Here is a 21,356-nt window from a genome sequence, read left to right on the forward strand (position 1 = left end):
TTAATAGTGGCTATTAGGGATTTCTATTAAAGTGACATCTTTTTATATATGCTATGCCAAAAAATTTTAAGACAACTAGCACATACATACATAAATTACTGAGTTATTTTAAAGATTAAAAAATCCTGTCCGTATTCTTCTATGTCTATATCTATTTAGAATAATAGGGAAACCGCCTATATTTACGAAACCCATAAATATTATAAATGCATCTATGTGTGTAGATAGCTAAATATGTAAGTGTATATGAAAATTCATTAAAAAAAATAGTTTTACTTTGGTTTCGACTTCAATTCACTTTTGCAATTTTTTCGTTTCCAAATTTTATTATTCTGACTTTTTTTTGTATTTGGTTGCTAAAATTGCTGTTATTACCATTATAAAGAAGTAAATATAGCCTAAATGATAAATAGATGAATAATAACGCCACAAATCGTTAAATTTTAATAATATAAAAGGCACTGTTAAATAACTATAAGCGAACACTTTTGTGGTTAAAAATGCAGCATAAACAAATTTTGATTTTAAGCCTGTGACTCCTTTCCACATTTGATAATGAATTTCTTCCACAAAACCGTAAAATGCTGCTCCTACTAAACAAAAATAGAATCCAGGGTGAAAGCCATGCCAAAAAGCTGAAGCTACAAAAGTTGCCAATTGTCTATATTATATGTAAATAGAATTTCTGAAACTTTTTATGTTAGAATCGATTAATTAAATGTAAAACCTGTATTTTTTGCTAGGAAATCTTTTATAAATATACATAGCCAACCAATATTGAACACATATGTTCCAATGTCGTACCGTTTCGCGAAGTGTCGGATGTGTTTCAATACAATAAACATCCATACTCTTGACAGTATCGAAATTATAGGTAAGTTTCTCACAATCTCTGAAATATGAAAATTAAAAGGCTTTATTTTAATATTTGAATTGACTTGTTTCGTTTTACCGTTTCAAATGAAGGTATTTTTTTCTTGGCCCTCCTCCTCTGGCAACATCCGATTCATCAGGATATGCACCAAAACCGGCACTTGTGCAAACACATTCACCTAATATCAAACCAACGTAAAGTCTTGTTCTAAAAATTAAATATATAGGACACATATAGAAGACACGGTATAACAAAGAGCATTTTTCGTAAAATTCTGCTTCCATAGCATACTAAAAATGGAATTGTTCATTGAAAGTTTTAAATTTGACTATCACTTAAAATTATTTTACATTTATTGGCCAAATGTATCCAGTAATTACGTGGATTATTGAATAAATTGCACACCATTTTAATTTTTTAATTGTAACATTTTTTGAATCAGCGTAATGCCTGAATGGTGTATTAAAATAATCTCTATAAGTTCTATAGCGATAGTATGGACCAGTCAGTAATCCAATATAATTAAAAGAATAACAAAATAAATCTATGAAATTTATATTGTATAGTTCCATATCACATTCTGTGAGTTCAGTTGTCTCATCGACTTTCTTTGAAGTTTTTGCTGATAATTTTTTATTTTTTTCTATTGTCATATATGCAGTATTTATTTCAAAAGCAATACCTGTAACCTACAAAAATAATTAAAATATCTGCAAAACTTATCATGTAAAAATGTTGTTCATTGTTAAAATACTTAAAAAAGATTTTTGAAACATTTCTTTTGCAGCTTACTTTTAACGTAAGAATCATTTGAATCATATTTGTTAATTTTGGCGGAGATTGTATTCCAAATAAGTTTGTTGTTCGGAAAAATGCCAGGTAACCAAACATTATGAAGAGGCACACTACATGACTTCGACTAGAAATAACCCAATTCATATATTTATGTACATATGTATGTTTATATAATAAGTTATTCTAAAATAATATGAAAATATTAAAAAAAAAACATACCTAAAAGGAAGGAATGATATTGCGACAGCACATAAAGCAAATGACACGAAGCAATGCAATGCATGGATCCCGGAAACAAAAATAACTATGAGTACACCTAAAATAGTTCCGTACAATTTTTTCTCCGAATTTTTTTCTAGTTTGAGAAAATATGGTCCAATTGCAATAGATGTAAGCAAAAGTATTAAGTACCAGTTATCGTCAGACATATTTTTTAAAAATAATTAATTTACAGCAATTTATTTAACAAAAATTATTTTCAACTTACACTAAATTCTAAAGTAAGACTGAAGAAAAAACAAATACTTATTTTCAAGTTAAACTCATTTTATAAAATTAATTAATTCACAATAAAAAACTTTATTTCAGTTACCTTTTGTAAATCAAATAAAATTTTTTATTACGAAAATAAAATCCTTTTAATTTAGTTAAAAAATGCAAAGCAAAATTTACAAAACACGTATAATGCTGCATTGAAAATTAATGTTTATTGTTAATACCTTAAAATTAATTATTACCATTTAATTAGTTATTACCATTTTTTAAAATACTGCTTAAAAATATATGGAAAAATAATTTACTACAAATGTTATCTACTTTATACAAACATACATACATATGTGCATACAAATTAGAAAAGTTTAGTCGTTTTGTGTTTTGTATATGTATGCGCATAAAAATGGTATAATAAGATTTTTACAGGTTAAAATAATTTTACAATAAAATTTAAAAAAATATTCTTTTATCAATTCAATTAGAACTTATGTTTTCAAAAATATTTTTGATAGCAATCTTTTATTATTTTAGAAATTAAATTCACAAAACCATAATTTCAAATTACCTCATTAACATACATAATAATTACAAAATTAATACACTTACTTGTGTGCAATCATATCATAAAAACGTTCACTTAATTTTTTTTTTGTTTAATTAATAACGGGTGTATTATTAAATTTTGTTAAGCTTTCCGGAAATAAGCGTATGCTCTCTTTTGCTAGTCAATTCCAAAAATTTTAGAAATTAATTTATCTAAATTCAAAATTTCCATAATAATTAATAATTCGGAATATAACATAAAAGAAAACCTATGTACACACATACTTGTGTACTTGCATACTTAATAACAAAGGGAACCTTTTGTATTATTTCTAGTTATATAAAATCCTTACAAAATATTTTGCATATTTAAAATGAAATATTTATATAATCAAATATAAAAATCGATATTCTCGATATTCGATCTGTAACTTGAATTCAAACTGGATGTATCAAATTGTCAAAGCTGTTTAACTCACGAATATCTATTTTAACTGTTGAATTGTTGAATTCTATCACTTTTAATATGAAAGTGAAGTGATATAGAAGATTCATTATTATGAAAATAATGTAACTTTCATTATTATAAATTACAATTCAAAAAATGTCCATACATTTATATATTATATTTTTAATAAACAGCTTCAAAAAAAACTCCTTTAATCTAACTAGAAACTAACGGTAGTCGACACGCGAAAAATGTTTTACATGACGATTCTTGCATCAATGGTTGACATTATGTTAGCCTCCTTTGCTCATAAGATAAGTTGGTGTTCTGTGTTAGTCTGTAATTTGTATTGGTTGTAATTTTACAATAAAAAGTTTAATCAGTATAAAATTTCGCTTTTATTTTAAATAAAATTTTTCCAAATTTAAAAAATTAGTACAAATAGAAACTCATGAGTTCCCTTCACGAGGCAAAAATTAAAAAATAACTTGTTAAATTTTGATAATTAATACCTCGAGGCTAAAACATATATAATATAATATTAACTAATAAAATAACTAATTTTTAAAACACCTGTGTTATTTTTTGAAAACAACAAAGTATGTTTTAAAATTAATACGACTTGTCAAAAACTTAAATAATAATAACTCTTGGTGAAAGAAAAACTCTCACGAAATAAAACTTGTTACTTTTTTCTAAGACAACTGAGTTAAAGTATAAAGGGGTCTGTGGAAAAAATATGGCAATGATGACATGTACGCAAATAATAAACGGTGTTTTGAAATGTATTGTACTGTAAAAGAAAGATGTCAATGTCATGTAAATTAAATTATCAATAAGTTTTTACGGTTAATAAAAAAAAATAACGATATTATTTAACAGCTGATTTTGACAACACTCATACTTTTAAGTTTATGCAATATTAAATATTTTTGTAAGTGCCGGAAAAACTGAAAAAATTAAATCCGAATTTTCATAATGGACAGTTTTGGAAGATTCGGCCCGCTAATTGGAGTAATATCAATAGGAAATACTTACTGCAAATTCTTAGTAAATTTTTTAAGCAAACATTTATTTGAGTTAAATTGAGATTTGCTAATTAATAGGTTTATGCTGCTAAAAATGCTGAAATACTTACATGCCATGAAATTAGAATTAAGCAAATTTCACAAAATACCGGCTGGCTAGAATTTGATCCTCTTGAAATTTGGGCAAACGTAAATGAATGCATTGAGGTAATAAATGCTCAAAAATATAATTAAAAAATGTAATTCTCTTGTGAAGAATATTACTCTGCTTTTAGATATCAAGTAAAAATCTCAAGATTTTAGATATCAATCCACTTGATATAGTTGCAGTTGGAATATGCAATCAACGTGGGACCACAGTTTTATGGCACAGTAAAACTGGACTTCCATTTTACAATGCTATAGGTATGGATAAGTTATAAAAATATAATTTTAGCAAGACATAATGATAAAACTTTTACACTGATTTTTTAGCTTGGTCCGATTCACGTACGAACACTATATTAAAAAATATTTTAGATAAATTGAAAGGTAAACAAAATTATTTAAAATCTGTATGTGGGCTTCCATTAAGTACATGCTTTAGTGCCCTCAAAATATTATGGTTAAAAGAGAATTTCACTGTAGTAAGTAAAGCCCTTACAGAAAAGGAATGCTTTTTTGGTACTTTAGATTCCTGGATAATTTGGGTAAACTGACTAAAGCTGTTTGTTATCTTTATTGATTTTGTTTTTAAATTATTTAATTTTGCTTTTTAGAACTTAACTGGTGGAAAAAATGGTGGAATTCATATAACTGATATTACTAATGCCGCATACACAATGCTTATGAATATAGAAACTTTAAAATGGGATAGAAATTTATGTGAATTTTTTGGAATTCCACAAACAATTTTACCAAATATACGTTCGTGTTCCGAAATTTATGCGTACATTCATGATGGTGAATTAAGAGGAACTCCTATAGCAAGTGTAAAAAATTTAAAAAATTTTTGTAAAAGAAAAATGCTAAATTGATTTACAATTTTTTAGTCCATTGGAGATCAGCCAGCAGCCCTTTTAGGGCAATTAGGTCTAAGAGTAGGTCAAACCTCGTGTGCTATTGATGACTGTTGCCACGTATTAATTAATACTGGACAAGAAATCATAGACTCTGAAAATGGTCTTCTCACAACAGTGGCATTTAAATTAGGGAAAGAAAATGTATGTTATGCTTTAGAAGGTGCTATTGCTAATGCTGGTGGTAGTATTAATTGGTTAAAAGAAAAACTTGAAATTAATACGGAGATCAATCAAAATGATACCACTGCCGAGGTGTTAAGCAATTTCTTGGGTGATAGTTCAATGATGTCATCGTCAAACTCTTCGGTAATATTTTCGAATACAGACACTGCAAACGCTTTTAGAAAGAGTGAAGTTTTGTTTGTACCAGCTTTTAATGGACTATATTCGCCATATTGGAGACATGATGCAAAAGGGTATTTATTGGACATTTCAAAAATATGTAAAATATTTTTTCAAAGAATCTTTTTTGTAGTTTAATTCTAGGAATTTCAGGCAACACCACTTCCGAACATATAACACAAGCTGCTTATGAATCTACGGGATTCCAAATTCGTGATATTTTAGAAGCTATTAAAAAAGATACACCAACGTGGCCGAAAACCAGGCGATTAACTGTTTCAGGAGAATTTAGTGAAAATAATAATTTTATGCAATTCATTGCAGATATTATTGGAATTGGATTAGGTGCAACTATAATGAAATATTTTTTTTATTAACTAACATTCTATTGTTCTTATAGACCGCCCACAAACTGCTTCGGCTTCTTGTTTAGGTGTTATGTTGGCGGCTGGCAGAGCTATGGACATACTTTCACTTGAAAATGCTCATTTTTTGTACACCCCACCATCAGATCTATTTTTTCCAACAACAACAGCAAATCGTAAAAACATAAAATAATCTCTTTAACTTATATTTAATTTTTGCAATTTTACAGGCAGAGAAATTTTGTATCAAAGGTGGCATTATGCAGTGAAAAAGTGCATTTCATGGGATAATTTTGAAAATTATGAGAATGAAATTCAAATTTTTACACAACGTGAAAAAGATCCAGATGCAAATGTACGACGATCAATTCCCGGGTCTTTATTTATTACAACATCATTTGCTTTATTACTAGTAGCGCGTTATTTAAAAAATCTTAATATTAATTAAAATAGTTTTTTAGTCGTTTAAAAGATATTTTTTAATCGTACACTCGTACACATAAATTTTTTTTTTTAATTTATTTTTTATTTTTTAATATATAAGATAATTTAGTATGCATTTTCAAAACTGTTGAATAGAATGTATCATCGATATTCGATGTTAATTTACCTTTTAATTTTAATTTATTGACATTATGTTTATTGTTCATGTTATGTATTGAGGTGTATCATATAAAAGCAGTGATTAATGATCGTACAAAATTTTTCAGTCTAGTCAATGAATGCATTATTCGAATAATTCAGTAAATGGTTTCTAATATGAAAAACCGAAAGTAAAGTTAGTACCGTTGAAATAATCAATTTAATGTTCCAATAATTGTTATTTAATTTTAAATAAAAAAAAAAAATTTTAACCATGTATTTTGATAAATATAATGTACCTAAAACGCTTATGTACGAATGAAAAATCTATTGTATATTTTCAAAAAGTGTATTTATTATTAAAGACTTTGAGAATTTTAAAGAGTTAGAAATTGTATTAGATTAGAGATTATATTTATTTTTTATCATATATGTTGATGATATATTTTAAGCTTTCAAATAAATATGTTGAAAAAAAAAATATTCTGATTTTTTATCTCTTCTACTTGTCGTTTTATTTACTATTTAAGATATGGTGTTGGTTTTAACAAAAATTTTCAATGACAAAACCGGAGATTTGTCCTAAGATAAGTTAACTTGACCGTGACCGTAAGAAGAAATTAGCTTTTTTATCTCTTGCTAATTAGCTTTCTATAATAAAAAGTTTCCTTTAATATTATAATTGAAAACTCCTACACGGGAAAGTAAAATAATTAAACTTTAGTAATTGTCATTATTAAAAAATTTCAGAAAAAAAAAGATATGTAGCTATAAAATAATTTAAAGTAAGACAATAAATAAAGTTTCGAATTTGTTGTTAATCATGCACCAGCATATGTTATATGCATACATATAAAATTATAAATTATTTTCCATTCATAGAAAACATTAGTTTCTTTTGTGTAGTACATAATGCATTAACAAAATTAGGTAGTACAACCATGCATACAAAATCCGATGATGGTAGCCAATCCATAAATAGAAAAACATTGGTATTAATAATAATCAATAATAAATTTTCCTTTTATTTATTTTTTTTTTCGTTATTTACTATTCCTAATTTGGATGCTAATTATATAATTCAATAAGTTAATAATTTTAAAGGAAATCATTTGATAGTTAAACTTATAAATAATGATACATACATATTAGATATTAAAATAATAATGTATACATACTTACATATGCATGTATATAATTTGGTATAACAACTTATTTATTTTAAGTTGCGACTATCATTTTATCATTTATTTTAATTCAAAAAAATTAAAAGAAAAAAAAAATATGAAAAAAGCAGATGAATAATATAATTGTGTGAAGACTATCGTTAAAAATTTATTTTTTTTTTTTTATTTACTTTTTTGTTAACATAAAAACTTTATAATAATTTAAAAGAAGCGCAATGATGCATCCATACTGTTGAATGACTTAATTGGTTAAAATAAAATATTTACAAAAAATACAAGGTGACTAAGTTTTAAAGAGTATTTTCTAATAAAATTTTAATATGTATGAATATTTGATTTTTTATAAATTAAGTTACTAAGGAATATAATAACCTACATATATAATATAGCAGTCAGTTATTATTGAAATTTATAAAAAAAATAAATGTATAAAAATTTATATAATTAGATTATTTTATCCTAAACTTACGGATAATTGGAAAATGATTAATATAAAATAAAAATTTTTTTGATTTTTACTGGACCAGAACTGTTTTAAAATTGATTTCGAATCGATAAGAATGAATGCTGGAGGAATAAAAAGAATGAATGCTGAAAGAATGAAAAATACTCGCTTATCATAATTTAGAATAAAAAAAATACTGAAATAGATAACGGTGATATCAAATTTACTGTAGTATTTTCAAAAATGATTATGAAAACTCTTAATTCAAAGTACCTTTATTAGCAGTTTATTGTAAAACTTTAATATATGTACATGCTTAATTATTTTTGATTCATTATACACCTTGTAAAAATCTTAGAAAATAAATCAATTAAAAAACTGCTTGTTTTCTTTTGATATTTTTTTTTTTTTTTAGGAAAAGATTAATGAAATGCTCTTAAAAAATTAAAATTTTTTTTCTTTCTAATTTTTTGTCAAATTTTTATTGTAGATAACAATTAAAAAAAAAAATAACATAATGTGTTCATCAAAAAAACAAAATAAAAAAAGAACAAAACAAAATAAATAATAAAAAGCTTGTGCAAGAATTCGATTTTAAGTCAGGAAATTAAAGAGTGAAAAAAGATTAAGAAAAGATTATAGAAAAACCTAACTAGATTAAAATTATAAAATTAATGAACGTGTAAATAGTTATCGAAATAATGTCGAATTACATTAATATCAAAAACTCTTTTCGGATTAAGTTGATTTAGAGAAGAGAAAAGTTAATTTTTGTTTTTGGAATTTTTTTTATAAAAATCTATATATATATAATATATATACAATATAAATGTTGTTTTTCAATAGATTTTTAATGATGATAAAATAATATCATAGTTGATTATCTATTTTAAATTCATCTAATTTAATTTGATTTATTGGTGATAGATCACAATATTTTGAGATTATTTGGTGAATACTGAATACTGGTGTAAATTGAAAACTTCCAAAACAACCGTCATATAATAATATTATGACTTAGTAATGACGCTTTCATATAACTACATTAATATGTGACTACATTAATCGGCAAGTAAACAGCTTTTCTATATATGTACATATGTATGTATTCATTTTCGAATTTCATGGCAAAAAATGAAGGTAACCGAATTCGAACGTATAAATTTTTGAATGAATAATGATTTCCTATTCTTTAATTACAATAGAACTTGAAAATATTATTTTAGTTTTCTAAAGTTTGGTTCTATCTTTCGATAGACTCTTGTAATTTATTTTGTATATTGTAGGAGGTGTGTTTTTGCAATAGCAGTCGTTTAAATTTTTTAAACTTTTAATCAAAATATTTAAAAATTTTAAATGTAATTATGTGCGAATAAATATGTTTGATATTAATACTCGTATTATGTATGCACTACTTTGTATAATGGAGCACAAATTTGTGCTTAATTACTTTGGAGTCCAAATTTGTTCAATTTAAATTATTTTCACTTCCCAGCAAATTCCATGTGATAAAATATTTAATATTCTTCTTGTAATAAGAAGAATATTAAATATTTTAACAATCTTCAAGAAAAAAAATTAATTAATAAAATTCTGCTTTATTACTTAATTAACAAATTTTATTTGCTTTTGTTTTTATATAAAGAATCAATAATTTATCACTTAAGAATTGTTGTTAAAATACATTATTCATGTTATAAAATAATAATATTTAAAATGAAAAAATATTTAAAAAATAAGATATTTAAGTTTAATAATTTTTACTTTCCAAAATTTGCAAAATTCGGTTAATATTTTCTTCCATTTTTTGAATACGACTTTCATTTCTTTTATGCTTTTCTTTCTTTTCAATTATTGCTAATGCTGTTTTTACAGTTCTTACATCCATTTCTGAACAACGATTTGTTATATAAGAACAACAGCATGGTAATAATTTAACTGGTGGATCAATTAATCGTTTTTCACGTTCTGATTCATTGGCGAATGTCTTTTTTAATAGAGCACTATCGACTCCATTTACTTTAACAAATGTTCCCATTTCAGTTGAATTTTGTATTGGTATCATAATACGATTACGATCATTTGGTAAAATTGATATTTGATTACCATGTATTAAATCGGGGAATATATTTATTAATCGTTTACAAATTGAACGGAATGGTTCATGATTAACAATAAATGACGTTCGGCCATCTTTACCAGATAGAGCTCTTTCATAACCCGATAATATTATTGTACGACAAATGGAACCATTAAGTTCTGCTTGTGATTTAATAGCCTAAAAATATATATGTATTATAAAAATAAATTTATTAATTATTTTTTAATATGTTATATGGAAAATTAAATAAAATAATTTGGAATTAGTTATAATGAATTTTATAAAATAATTATTTAATAGAATTATTATGTGAATATTATTCTAACCTGTGTATCACTAACAGCCAGACCATTAAGCAAATTGAATAATACAATTGACATAAAGAATACAAATAAAAGAAATACTAAATAGCTATAAAATGAATTGAATTCAATATCGCCAGCATCAAATTCTCCAGTTAACATAACAATAGTTTTAATAATAGCTGTAAATGGATTTGCAAATTTATTAAATTCTCCTTCATCACCATTTTCATTGTCATTTCCAGAACCATTTTCACCATTATCTGTTTCAGTTCCATTTCCTTTACTACCTGGTTTACCAAATAATATGTAAAATGAAATACTAAATGTTATAACAAACATTGAATATAATGCAAAACATTTTAAAAATGTTTCTGAAACAGCTCTTAACATTAGCATATGCGTTGATATAGATAAAACTGGTAATGAACCAACTAATAAACAGAGTTCAAGTGTTGCCAATAATATTGTAAATACTGCCAAAACTCTTTGTGTTTCCTTTTCATAATTCGGTTCACTTAATGTTACTATTGTTAATATTATTAATATAATTTCCATATAATTTATTTGTGATCTTAAAAATCCACTCGGTGACATTATAAATTGTAATAATTCCCTTAATATCATATAAACTAATCCAACAAGTGATAGTAAATAAAATATGTTTACAATTGCATCACCGGCAGTATTATTAAATTTCAATATAATAAATGTAACTAATGATGCACAAAATATTGAATATAAAAGGAAATTTATATAAAAAATTAATGAGAGACGATGCCATTTTAAAAATAAAAAACTTGTAATAACGGGATGTTTTAAAAGATGTTTCAATTCCTTTGTTTCAGCAATATATTCAATTGGTGTCATTTCACATTTCACTGTATTATTTGTTTGATTCTTTATGTCCTTACAAGTCGGAATAAGATTACTATAATTAATAGTAATTTCAAAGAGATTATCACCAGGTTTTAATCCATTCGTTTTAACACATGAATCAAGATAATTTTCTAATATTTCTGGACTAATATCAGTTATTGAAATATCATTAAATTGACTCATTGTACCCATATAAGCACCACGTTGTAAAAGTTCATTTATTGCCTTCTCATTTTTATATTTAATTGCATAATATAGTGCTGATGTACCGGATGGATCAATTTCATTTACATCAATTTTATCAGAATTTAATAATGTATAAAAACATGCATTATAATTTGTAAAACTATTATATGATTTTTCATCTAATTTTTGTATAATAGTTTTAAGAAGATTATCTGTTTTTGAAACAACAACACTATCATCATTTAAAAGTTCTTTTAATGCTTCATTATTACCCCATACACAAGCAATTTTCAATGGATTCTTATCAGTACGTTTTGTATTCAAATTACAATTACCAGTCTCTTTAATTAATTTAAATGCATTATTTTGACCATTTTGTATAGCTTCCAATAATAATGATAAATTTTCTTCTTGACGTAAATTTTGTTGATTATCACCGGAACTATTTGTTAAATATTTATTATAATTATTAATAAAATTTTCTTCATTTCCATTTCGAATATATGATATAAGTGCATCATAACTAATTGTATCACTATTTTCATCTGGTAATTTAATATCAGGATATTGATTCATTAAAAGTTGTCGGGCCTTACCATCACGGAATGTATCCAAATCGATTTGACAACTATTTAATAAATATTTAATCATTTCTTTTTTATTTATATTATTTAAATGTTTATTATCAATAATATATAGAATTGGTGTAAATTCTCTTTGATCTGGTATATTTGGATTTGCTCCATAGTCAATTAAAAGTTTTATACATTCAAAAACATCCAAATAATTTTCAGATGTTAAATTTTTCGCAAGACTATTTAATGGAGTTAAATTTGAGTATTTTGTATTAACTGGTACATTTTTTACTGACAAAATACTGGCCATAATTTTTGGATCTCTTGAATCTGCTGCATAATTTATAGGTGCTTTATTTGTACGACGATTTATCTATTAGTAAGAAATAAAAATTTTTTTTTGAAAAATATTAATAAATTGCAATAATTAATAAAATTATAAATTATAGCTCACATAATCGCATTTACATCCACGCCGAATACATTCATCAACAAAATCTGAACATCCATATGTTTTTAATGCCATCTCGAATACACTAATATTAGTCTGTGAATCCATTTTTGTTGGATCAGCTTCCATATCTATAGCGATTTTAAAATCCAATAAATTCCTCTTTTCAAGTGCTTGTGATAAAAGAACCTATATACGAAAATAATAAAACGAAAATATTAATTAAGTCTGCCCTTATATGAACCTTATTGCAAATATTTCTTGATATACATATATCATAGTGAAAATATTTACCTGAGGATCTTGCATGCAAACTGTAAAGGCATCCATATCAACTGTGTGTGATTTGTCCATTTTTAATTTCAATAGGGACGGTCAGAAATAATATAATTAAAAAAATTGGTTTAGAAAGGTAAAAATCTGGAAAAGAATAAAATAAAAGAAATTTTTAATAATTTCGCTGTAATATGATCAGGTGTAATTAAAAAACAAAATAAAAAATTTATAATTTATTATATATAGTTCAACTCAATTTTGATATTAAGTATTGCAATATTAGGTCAGATTTAGGGACTCATGTTATTATTCCGTACATACCTTAGAGCAGGGTATAATAACTTTGGTATGAAGTTTGTAATCACTTAAAAGAGCCGTCCATACGATATGAACATGTATATACATACATATGTATCTACATACTCTTGAACAACTCCAGGCTTTTCTATTCAAAAATGCAAAACCCAGAGTATGGATAAAATTTTAAAAATTATGTATGAATTATGTATGAAGTTGATATGACAATATTAGTAGAATTCATGAATGGGCCTAAAAGAACATACAAATTCTTATACTACATATAAGTATGTATGTACTGTATGTATGTACTACATATAAGTATGTATGTATTATATATAAAACAGCAATTTTCATGCATTTAACAATTTAAACAAAAAATTAAGAATTAAGATTTTAAAAGGTTTTCATTTTTATATCTAAACAATAATGAACTAGCCACAAACAAACATTCATATACATATATATATATATATATGTATATATAGAAATGCATCTTTATTAAAACTGTAGAATGTATAAACTTTCGAAAGTTATATTAAAAAATTCTATTCAATATCCTCGTATTGATTGGATCAGATGAGTTTTTATGTACAAACATAAACATATGTATGTACATATATTGAATTTCATTTAGGTATACCGAATTATTTATATATAGCCGTGCATTATACAAAATTAATTTTATTCGATATTTTTATCACATTTATAAAATCGATTATAAAATTAACTATGAAATAAATCTTAAAAAGTTTATGTATAAGTCAGAGTTTCACGATTTAGCCATAGACACCATAAAAAATTAAACCTTTTTAAATTTGTTAATCTCATGAAAATTCATGCAACAGGTAGTATTTATGTTAATTTTAACATAATCTTATACATATTTATTATATAGGTACATAAAACAAATTTATTTAAACAAATTGCATTTTACACACTTTATGCTCACATATTATGCACAAAATATTTGATAATTAATGTGCTGAAATTTAAGTATCAAAGGTTTCGAAAATTTTAAAGATCTACATAAAACAAAGAGAAGTCTAGAACATAAAATACATGTCTAATGAATTTCAGAAGTAAAAAAAAGAAAAAATAAAAAAAGTTTTATTGGAAAAATTTATGTTTTTGATTTGTGTTCCAAAAAATTTAATATGCGTGTTTAAAAGTGATGAATGAAAATTTTAACCTGTCACTTTCTATAATTACCCAAACTCATCTAAATTTTTTAGCATTAAATAAAAATATTAATTTATTTTAATTATTTACGCTATATATAGAGTGTGTAATCGCGAGAAGCAATGTTAATGTTAATTTAAATAGAGAGAGGTGTGTGTGTATGTAGTTAAATATTAAAAATTTTATTCGAATAGCTTTAGTTTTATATTAATTTAATTATAAAAGAGTAGCTGAGCTAAGCTGGAAAATTAAGTTTTTTTTTAATTTTTTTATAAATACGAGTTTTAAATGTTCTCTAATATTTAAAATTTGAGATTAATTTCAATTTTTATTAAGATTCGTAGTTTAGAAATTAAACTATTTTTGAATCTGTAAGTCAATGAATTAGAAACTGGCTGGGTTCTGAGCTATTCGGCGCCGTACGCGGTTCTCAAACAGTGTGCCCTCCCGCTTTCCAAACAATGAACAATATGCTATAAATATTGAATATTACATAATATAATAACTGCGCCCCTGTTTTGTGGCGCTCATTGTATATGCTTACTTTGCATATATGACAAATCCGGCGCTGATTAGAGATTTATGTTATATAGTTTTTCTATAAAGATGGAATTCAATTTATATTAAAGAATATGTGTTATATAAAAAATTGAAAAAATTATAAATGAAATGCGTTAAAAAAACCTTGTAAACTTAATACGAACACTTGTAATTTTAATTTACAATAAATTTTTCTTAGTTCCATAAATTTTAACAAAAATAATTTCCTAGTTCAGTGGTTGTATTTTTAATTCATTCTATTATACGAGCTTTTTTTAGGTCTTTCAAATATCCTAGAACAAAAGGAATATAGACTTCAATCTAATATTCATTGAAAATTTATAATTAAAATGCTAATAGTCAGATTATAATAAAAGGAGCGTAATATTATAACAATTTTCATGTTACGAGTACATTTACAAATATTCATGATCGTGGTGTAGTTTTATGTATTTCCATAAACATTAAGATTGCAGTATGAGGACATAAATATTGGGGTAAGAATATTTTTTTTGGAATTTATAAAATAAGTTTTAATAATAAACTTTTGATTTACAATTCATAATAAGGATTTACATTCATACATAATTTGAGATCCAAAATTAATTTACAATAAATAACAACTTTTATATTGAATTGTAGCATTCATACTTTAATAATTAAATTTTTTATGTTCGAATAATTTAAAAATTTCAATAAGAAAAATTTTCAATTTTTATTATTTACAGCTAGCTATGTATGCACTTAAAATTTTATTACCATAAATACTTTTTAATATTTTGAAAGAATTTTTCTTTTTAATAGTTCAATATATTTATGAAAATATTCAAGTAAAATATATAAGAAGAAAAGGGAATTTCATACGTTTGTTAACTATTTTAACAGTTTAATTGAAAATTTGTAAAAATTGCATTAGAAATTAAAACACAAATCTATATAAAAAACTGGCCAATTCAATTTTTAAAATTTCTAAAAATGTTCTCGTATATAAAACTCAACATGAAATATGAAATAATTAAAAAATTTAAATTAAGTTCTGAATAATTTTTTTTTTGCAAACATTTGCAAAAAAAAAGTATGTATAAGTCATAGAAGCAGGCCTATCTTTTAAATAATTTTAAATAATTTCAAAGGAATCTATACTATTCTTAATTTAATAAAAATATTTGGTAATTTAATAAATATTTACAAAAATTATCTTATCATTTATAAATTATCCGTAGAACACACTGTCATTTTAAATACTCAATTTGTCATTTGAATTTTTTTCCAAAATTAATACTTGACTAAACATTTAGAACTTAATTGACTATTTTATACCACATAATCGTGTCATAATTTAATGATAAAAAAAAAATTTTTTTTTTCTATTTCCCTTACATTTTTATTTACACAAATACTCTATATTCTTCGCCAAATTACAATAAAATAAAAATAATCAAGTGTCAATAAAAAAAAAATTTTCTAAATAAATAAAAATCTAAATGAGGGGGGTGAAAAAAAATCACATAAAATATTACTCATATAATAAGGATTTTGACACTATGAAAGAAATTTTTATATAATAAAGGACATATTTTATCTCAAACAATTTTATTATTGATAAATAAACCCCCACCCCCTTTCATTATTTATTTTCAACATATTTTTTTTTTAAGAAATTATTATTCATATAAATGATTCATTTAGAAGTTCTTCGATGTGCAATTTTTATTTTTATATATTACTATCAGTTTTGTATTTTTATGTGTATACTATACAGAGTTCTAAATCTTAGTCTAGAAGCGACATAGATTTATTTTAATTGAAAAGAGCAAAAATGATTTTTTTAGTGTATTAAGAAATTTTAATTATAGAATATTTTTTTAAGTACAATTACAGACTACATCATGAACCTTTGTCACAAAAGTTATTAAGTATAATTTTTGCTAATATACTATTCCATATTGCGGTCAATATTATAACTAAAATAATATCGTAAAATTATATTCTCGTAGAATCCGGACGAATACCGCTACCTATACTAAATTTTATTTCTAAAAGCAATGTGCTTTCTTTTCCTAATTTTTAATAATTAGTGCAACATTGTAATGTGAAATGCCACTGAGTATAGTTATTCTAATATAATAATTAATCTTATAATAATTAATTTTAATATAAATAAATTTGTAATATAAAAATTATAATTAAATTAATAATTGAATTCAAATAAAATTATTTATCATTAAAGAAAATGTTTTTAATAAAATTACATGGTGGTATAATAACCCATTGTAACCACTATATCTACAACTCATTTTATTTTTAAAATTTTAAAATATAAATGAAAAATTTGAAATTTAATTAAAATTTTTCCATTTTTATCTGAATATAATGAAAAAACATAAAGTATTATCATTTGAAAATTAATTAAGGGATAGCGTTAGCTGCAAGTTGGACTTTGAATTCGAAACTGACTGACTGTTTAAAAAGTAGAATATATAATCAATTTGAGGTTATTGTTACTTGAAATGTTTCCAAATTTCTTCATCTTGTTTCATGCCTTAAGTTAGATTTGCATCGCACGATAAAATTCGAATCATTGATTCATGGTAAGTTCGAATTGAAAATTTCTGGTGCTAATAAACATTTGAATACATGATATCACTGAAAATTTCATAGAAATGTTAAAAAATAAGTATATACATAGAATTTCTTAACCACATACCACTTGTTAAAATGAAGGACATCATTTACAATGAATGACACTAATTATTTTCTTAAGCAATTCACAATATTATGTGTTTACAAAATTCTTTCCACATTTTCGTTATAAAAACAGGGAAAAAATTTTAATAATCATAATTGGGAAATTCAATAATAAATTGGGAATTTAAGAATTTTTCTCTACAACAAGTAAATTGATTCCGCTCTTAAGTGTGTTTTATAAATGAAAGTGTGGGGGAATAACGAACAATCGGAGTTTTTGAATAAATGAAAAATATATTTAAAGTTTTGTCTCTATAAAATTTTTCTTTCTTCAGAAATCATGAATATTCTTGAATATTTGAAAAATATTTTAGATATTCACTGCAATTTTTTTTTTGACAGTTCCAAAGCTAATAATTGAGAATTTTTTAATATTACTATAGCCCCTACAGCAACGTTACATATACGAGTAGGTTGTTGTTCTGAGCTAATTAAATCATTAGTGAAAAATTGTGAAAAATATAAAAAAGTGAAAAATTTAAAATGAAATAAAAAGTAAATTAAGTATATTAAGTAAAAAAGTAAAAATTGTCTCTTTAGTTTTCTCTTCTTTATACAAGAAATTACAAAAAAAATCAATAACCAAACAAAAAATCAAGCAAAACTTTAAAAAAAAAATCAAAGAAATACGACAAAAGCTATAATGAAAAATAAATTTACTTTTTAGCACTTTTCCAAAAATTTTTTTGAAAAAAGTGCTTATTAGTTTCACTCTGTCCGTCCGTCCGTCCGTCCGTCCGTCCGTCCGTCCGTGGACACTTTTTTTGTTTACAAAACTTCTACACCCTTTAAGATAGAAAGCTGAAATTTCATAGGTACATAGATCTTCACTAGAAACTTATTTCCGTAGAACAAAATTTTTACCTATCTCCCCCCCTCTAGAAGTTATACCCCCCCAAAACCCTAAAAATGGCCTTTTTTAAATATTTGTTGCAATGAAACCATAAGCATTTTTGAAATTTTGCAAACGCAGAAAGGCAGTGGCTTGCTTCCCCTAGCGCGATATACTATAGTTACTTTAGAAAAACAAAATGGCCGTTCAAATTTACCGTTATCTAAAGTCCATTTTTTCCAAATTTTTGATGTCATTTTTCTTCAAGACCCCAGCCTGTAGAAGCTTGAAATTTTAGGAGCTTTTAGACATTAACAAATAGTTCATTTCGTTAGAAGAAAATTTTTTTCCATCTCCACCCCCTCTCAAGTTATCACCTCTTGAAATTCGTAAAATTTGAATTTTTGACACATTATATTTCCGAAACCGCAAGCTTTTCCAAATTTTTATAAACGCAAAAAGCTAACGGTAAATTCCATGAAATTAAAAAATATAATTATTTTTCTTAACTCACACAATTAACCCTTAAAATCGAGCATTATGTTACTTCTTTTTATATTAATTTTTGCTTTATTTCAAACACTGCATATATGCGTCATCCTAAATATATGCAATTCTAGAAATAGTTTTGTATATGAATGAAAATAATTTTAATAGTTTGATAGGTATACATAGACTGTATTTAAAAGCAGAATTTTCACTTGTTGAAGGGAAAAGTGCTACAATACAAACCATTGGTTTGACCCAACTTTATTATTTAATTAAGTACAATTCATAAAATACAAAAAAAAATTTCATGTATTCATTCAATATTTAAAGATAATTAAACAAAAGAAATTTCATCTTAAAATCTCGCTATACTTGCATAGGCTAAGTTTGTTATAGACAATTAAGAAATCTAATTTTAATTTGAAGCACACGTTCATAGTAACCACAGCGCTATGCCCAATTTAAAACAAACTTTTTTTTTAAACATTAATGTGCCACATTAGTTTAATCACATTAGTTTTGAAAATTTATGTCAGTATTTGCATATAATCTAAATGACATTTTAATATTTTTATAGATAAAAGAAGAAAGTATTTAAAATTCCATTAAAAAAAAATACGTTTATATAGCAGCCGTAATAATTATTGGTAATAGACTTTTACGAGCAACTAAAATAATTTTTTTATAATGCCTTAAACCTTATTTAAAACTTTTAAAGTTTGTAGTTAAATTTTATGAGTTTCAAATTCTTTTTATACGAAAATGAAATTTATACATGTGCGTATTATGGACCTAAAAAAAGTGAGTGGAGAGTTTAGTTAAATTTAATTTTTATATCAAAAAAAATACAAATAATTAAATTTTTTAATACTTGAACTTCAAAGTAAATTTGTTAGCATAAATTTTATATGACAATAATTAATTATCAAAGAATACATACATATAACTTTCAATGCCCAATCATGTGCAAATAAATAAATTTGTTAAATAAAATAAGTAAAAATTAAGTAAAAAACGGTAAATCATCAGTTAACGCAGTTTTCAAAAAAAAAAAAATAAAGTGGCCAAATCATTGGACTACTTGAGATTTTATGAAATTAAAGTTGAAAAGTGCGCCTTTTGACTATAGCTCTCAATATTCGCGAATGGCAATGTTATAATAGAATAAAAAGTAATTAAGAAATTAAAATTGTAACTTATAACTTATGATTATAAGTTTGGTTAGATTAAGTTGACGTAACTATCAAATAAATACATTTAGGCCGGGTAGTACCTTGTAATACCACTAGATCATTATATCTCAACCCTCACATGAACCAATCCGAGTCCTTTATAAATCGGTTTAAATTTCTGAAGTTTATATTCGCCATGTCCATATAACTATCAAACAACAACCCAAGCTATTACAGCTCCGATGTCACCTTGAGTAGAAAGACATCAGATCTGCCGTGCATGCAAATCTAGGTTAAGCCAAAATTGTCTCATCGCGCCGCATATCGTTTCATTTTCCCATTTGCTCGAACTCAGAGTCATTCCCAAGTTCACTTATTATTGCAAGTGTGTATAAAAAAAATTTTGTTTATTTCAGATCTTCTACATAAAACTGTACTTTTTTGACAATAGATTTTTGATGCCAAACTTAAATTAACCCTGCAAAACTGTTCCTTTCTCTTAAATATAAAATATAAGAATTTAAGTTTTACTAAAGTGCTATAATAATTAATTAATAAATTTTTTCGTAATAATCCTTGTATGTATGTATGGATACGTTTATAATTACACAAAGTAAAATTGATAAAAGTGAAATTATTTGAAAATTTAATTAAAAAATAAAAATTTAATTAATTTTACAACAGTGTGTTTTTCTAAAAAAAAAAATTCTTAAAAAAAAATCTATGCTATTTAAATATTTACCCCCATATTGCTTCAACCATAGCTACATAATATTTTTTATTGGTGAGTTAATATTTATTTAAAGTGAAGTGGTATACATGGTAGTATACCCATAATGAAAAAGCTTCAAATCTCACATATTATACGTTATGTACGAGTAAAAGTAAAAGTGTATATGAGCAGCTACACATATATAGCAGATAAATGAACATTAACATTATTTCAGCTTAATTACCATAAACAAATTAAAAATTAAAAAATTTTTTTCAAAATTTTCTGGATATTAAACAAAAAGAAAAAGTAACAAATAAAAAAAAAACATATTATAAGTATGTTGTTTGTATAATTTTTATTTAGTTAAAGTTAAAATTATCTTTAAATTTATTGTAAACATTCGCCATATACAATGAGAATTTTTCACTTGATATTTTCTTTTAACG

At 24.4% G+C, this 21,356-nt stretch overlaps 3 protein-coding genes across 4 annotated transcripts in view; 1 reads left to right on the plus strand and 2 right to left on the minus strand.

The window, feature by feature from the left end:
* Positions 1 to 327: 327 nt before the first annotated feature.
* Positions 328 to 1,765, minus strand: LOC129612655 (lysophospholipid acyltransferase 7-like). Its single transcript, XM_055526359.1, has 5 exons — positions 1,667 to 1,765; positions 1,225 to 1,563; positions 953 to 1,164; positions 728 to 892; positions 328 to 661 (listed from the first exon to the last, which is right to left on the minus strand). The coding sequence occupies exons 1-5, from the start codon at positions 1,763 to 1,765 to the stop codon at positions 328 to 330; spliced, it is 1,149 nt and encodes a 382-aa protein (XP_055382334.1).
* A 2,300-nt stretch (positions 1,766 to 4,065) lies between these two features.
* On the plus strand, positions 4,066 to 6,885 carry LOC129612622 (glycerol kinase). Its single transcript, XM_055526315.1, has 9 exons — positions 4,066 to 4,205; positions 4,262 to 4,390; positions 4,459 to 4,588; positions 4,658 to 4,872; positions 4,942 to 5,154; positions 5,215 to 5,660; positions 5,720 to 5,931; positions 5,987 to 6,127; positions 6,182 to 6,885. Exons 1-9 carry the CDS (start codon positions 4,134 to 4,136, stop codon positions 6,397 to 6,399), a joined length of 1,776 nt encoding a protein of 591 aa, XP_055382290.1. The 5' UTR covers positions 4,066 to 4,133; the 3' UTR covers positions 6,400 to 6,885.
* A 2,883-nt stretch (positions 6,886 to 9,768) lies between these two features.
* LOC129612582 (transient receptor potential cation channel protein painless) overlaps positions 9,769 to 21,356 on the minus strand; it is a 47,170-nt gene continuing 35,582 nt past the window's right edge. For both annotated transcript variants that reach the window (XM_055526254.1, XM_055526253.1), the window contains exons 2-5: positions 12,954 to 13,079; positions 12,663 to 12,848; positions 10,593 to 12,581; positions 9,769 to 10,443 (exon numbers count right to left, since the gene is read on the minus strand). In XM_055526254.1, the coding sequence (XP_055382229.1) occupies positions 9,916 to 10,443; positions 10,593 to 12,581; positions 12,663 to 12,848; positions 12,954 to 13,013 (2,763 nt within the window). In that variant the 5' untranslated portion in view covers positions 13,014 to 13,079 and the 3' untranslated portion in view covers positions 9,769 to 9,915. The remainder of the gene's footprint in view (positions 10,444 to 10,592; positions 12,582 to 12,662; positions 12,849 to 12,953; positions 13,080 to 21,356) is intronic.

Source organism: Condylostylus longicornis, unplaced genomic scaffold (genome assembly GCF_029603195.1).
Source record: "Condylostylus longicornis isolate FDR11 unplaced genomic scaffold, ASM2960319v2 ptg000075l, whole genome shotgun sequence".
In the NCBI taxonomy this organism is placed as follows: Eukaryota; Metazoa; Arthropoda; class Insecta; order Diptera; family Dolichopodidae; genus Condylostylus; species Condylostylus longicornis.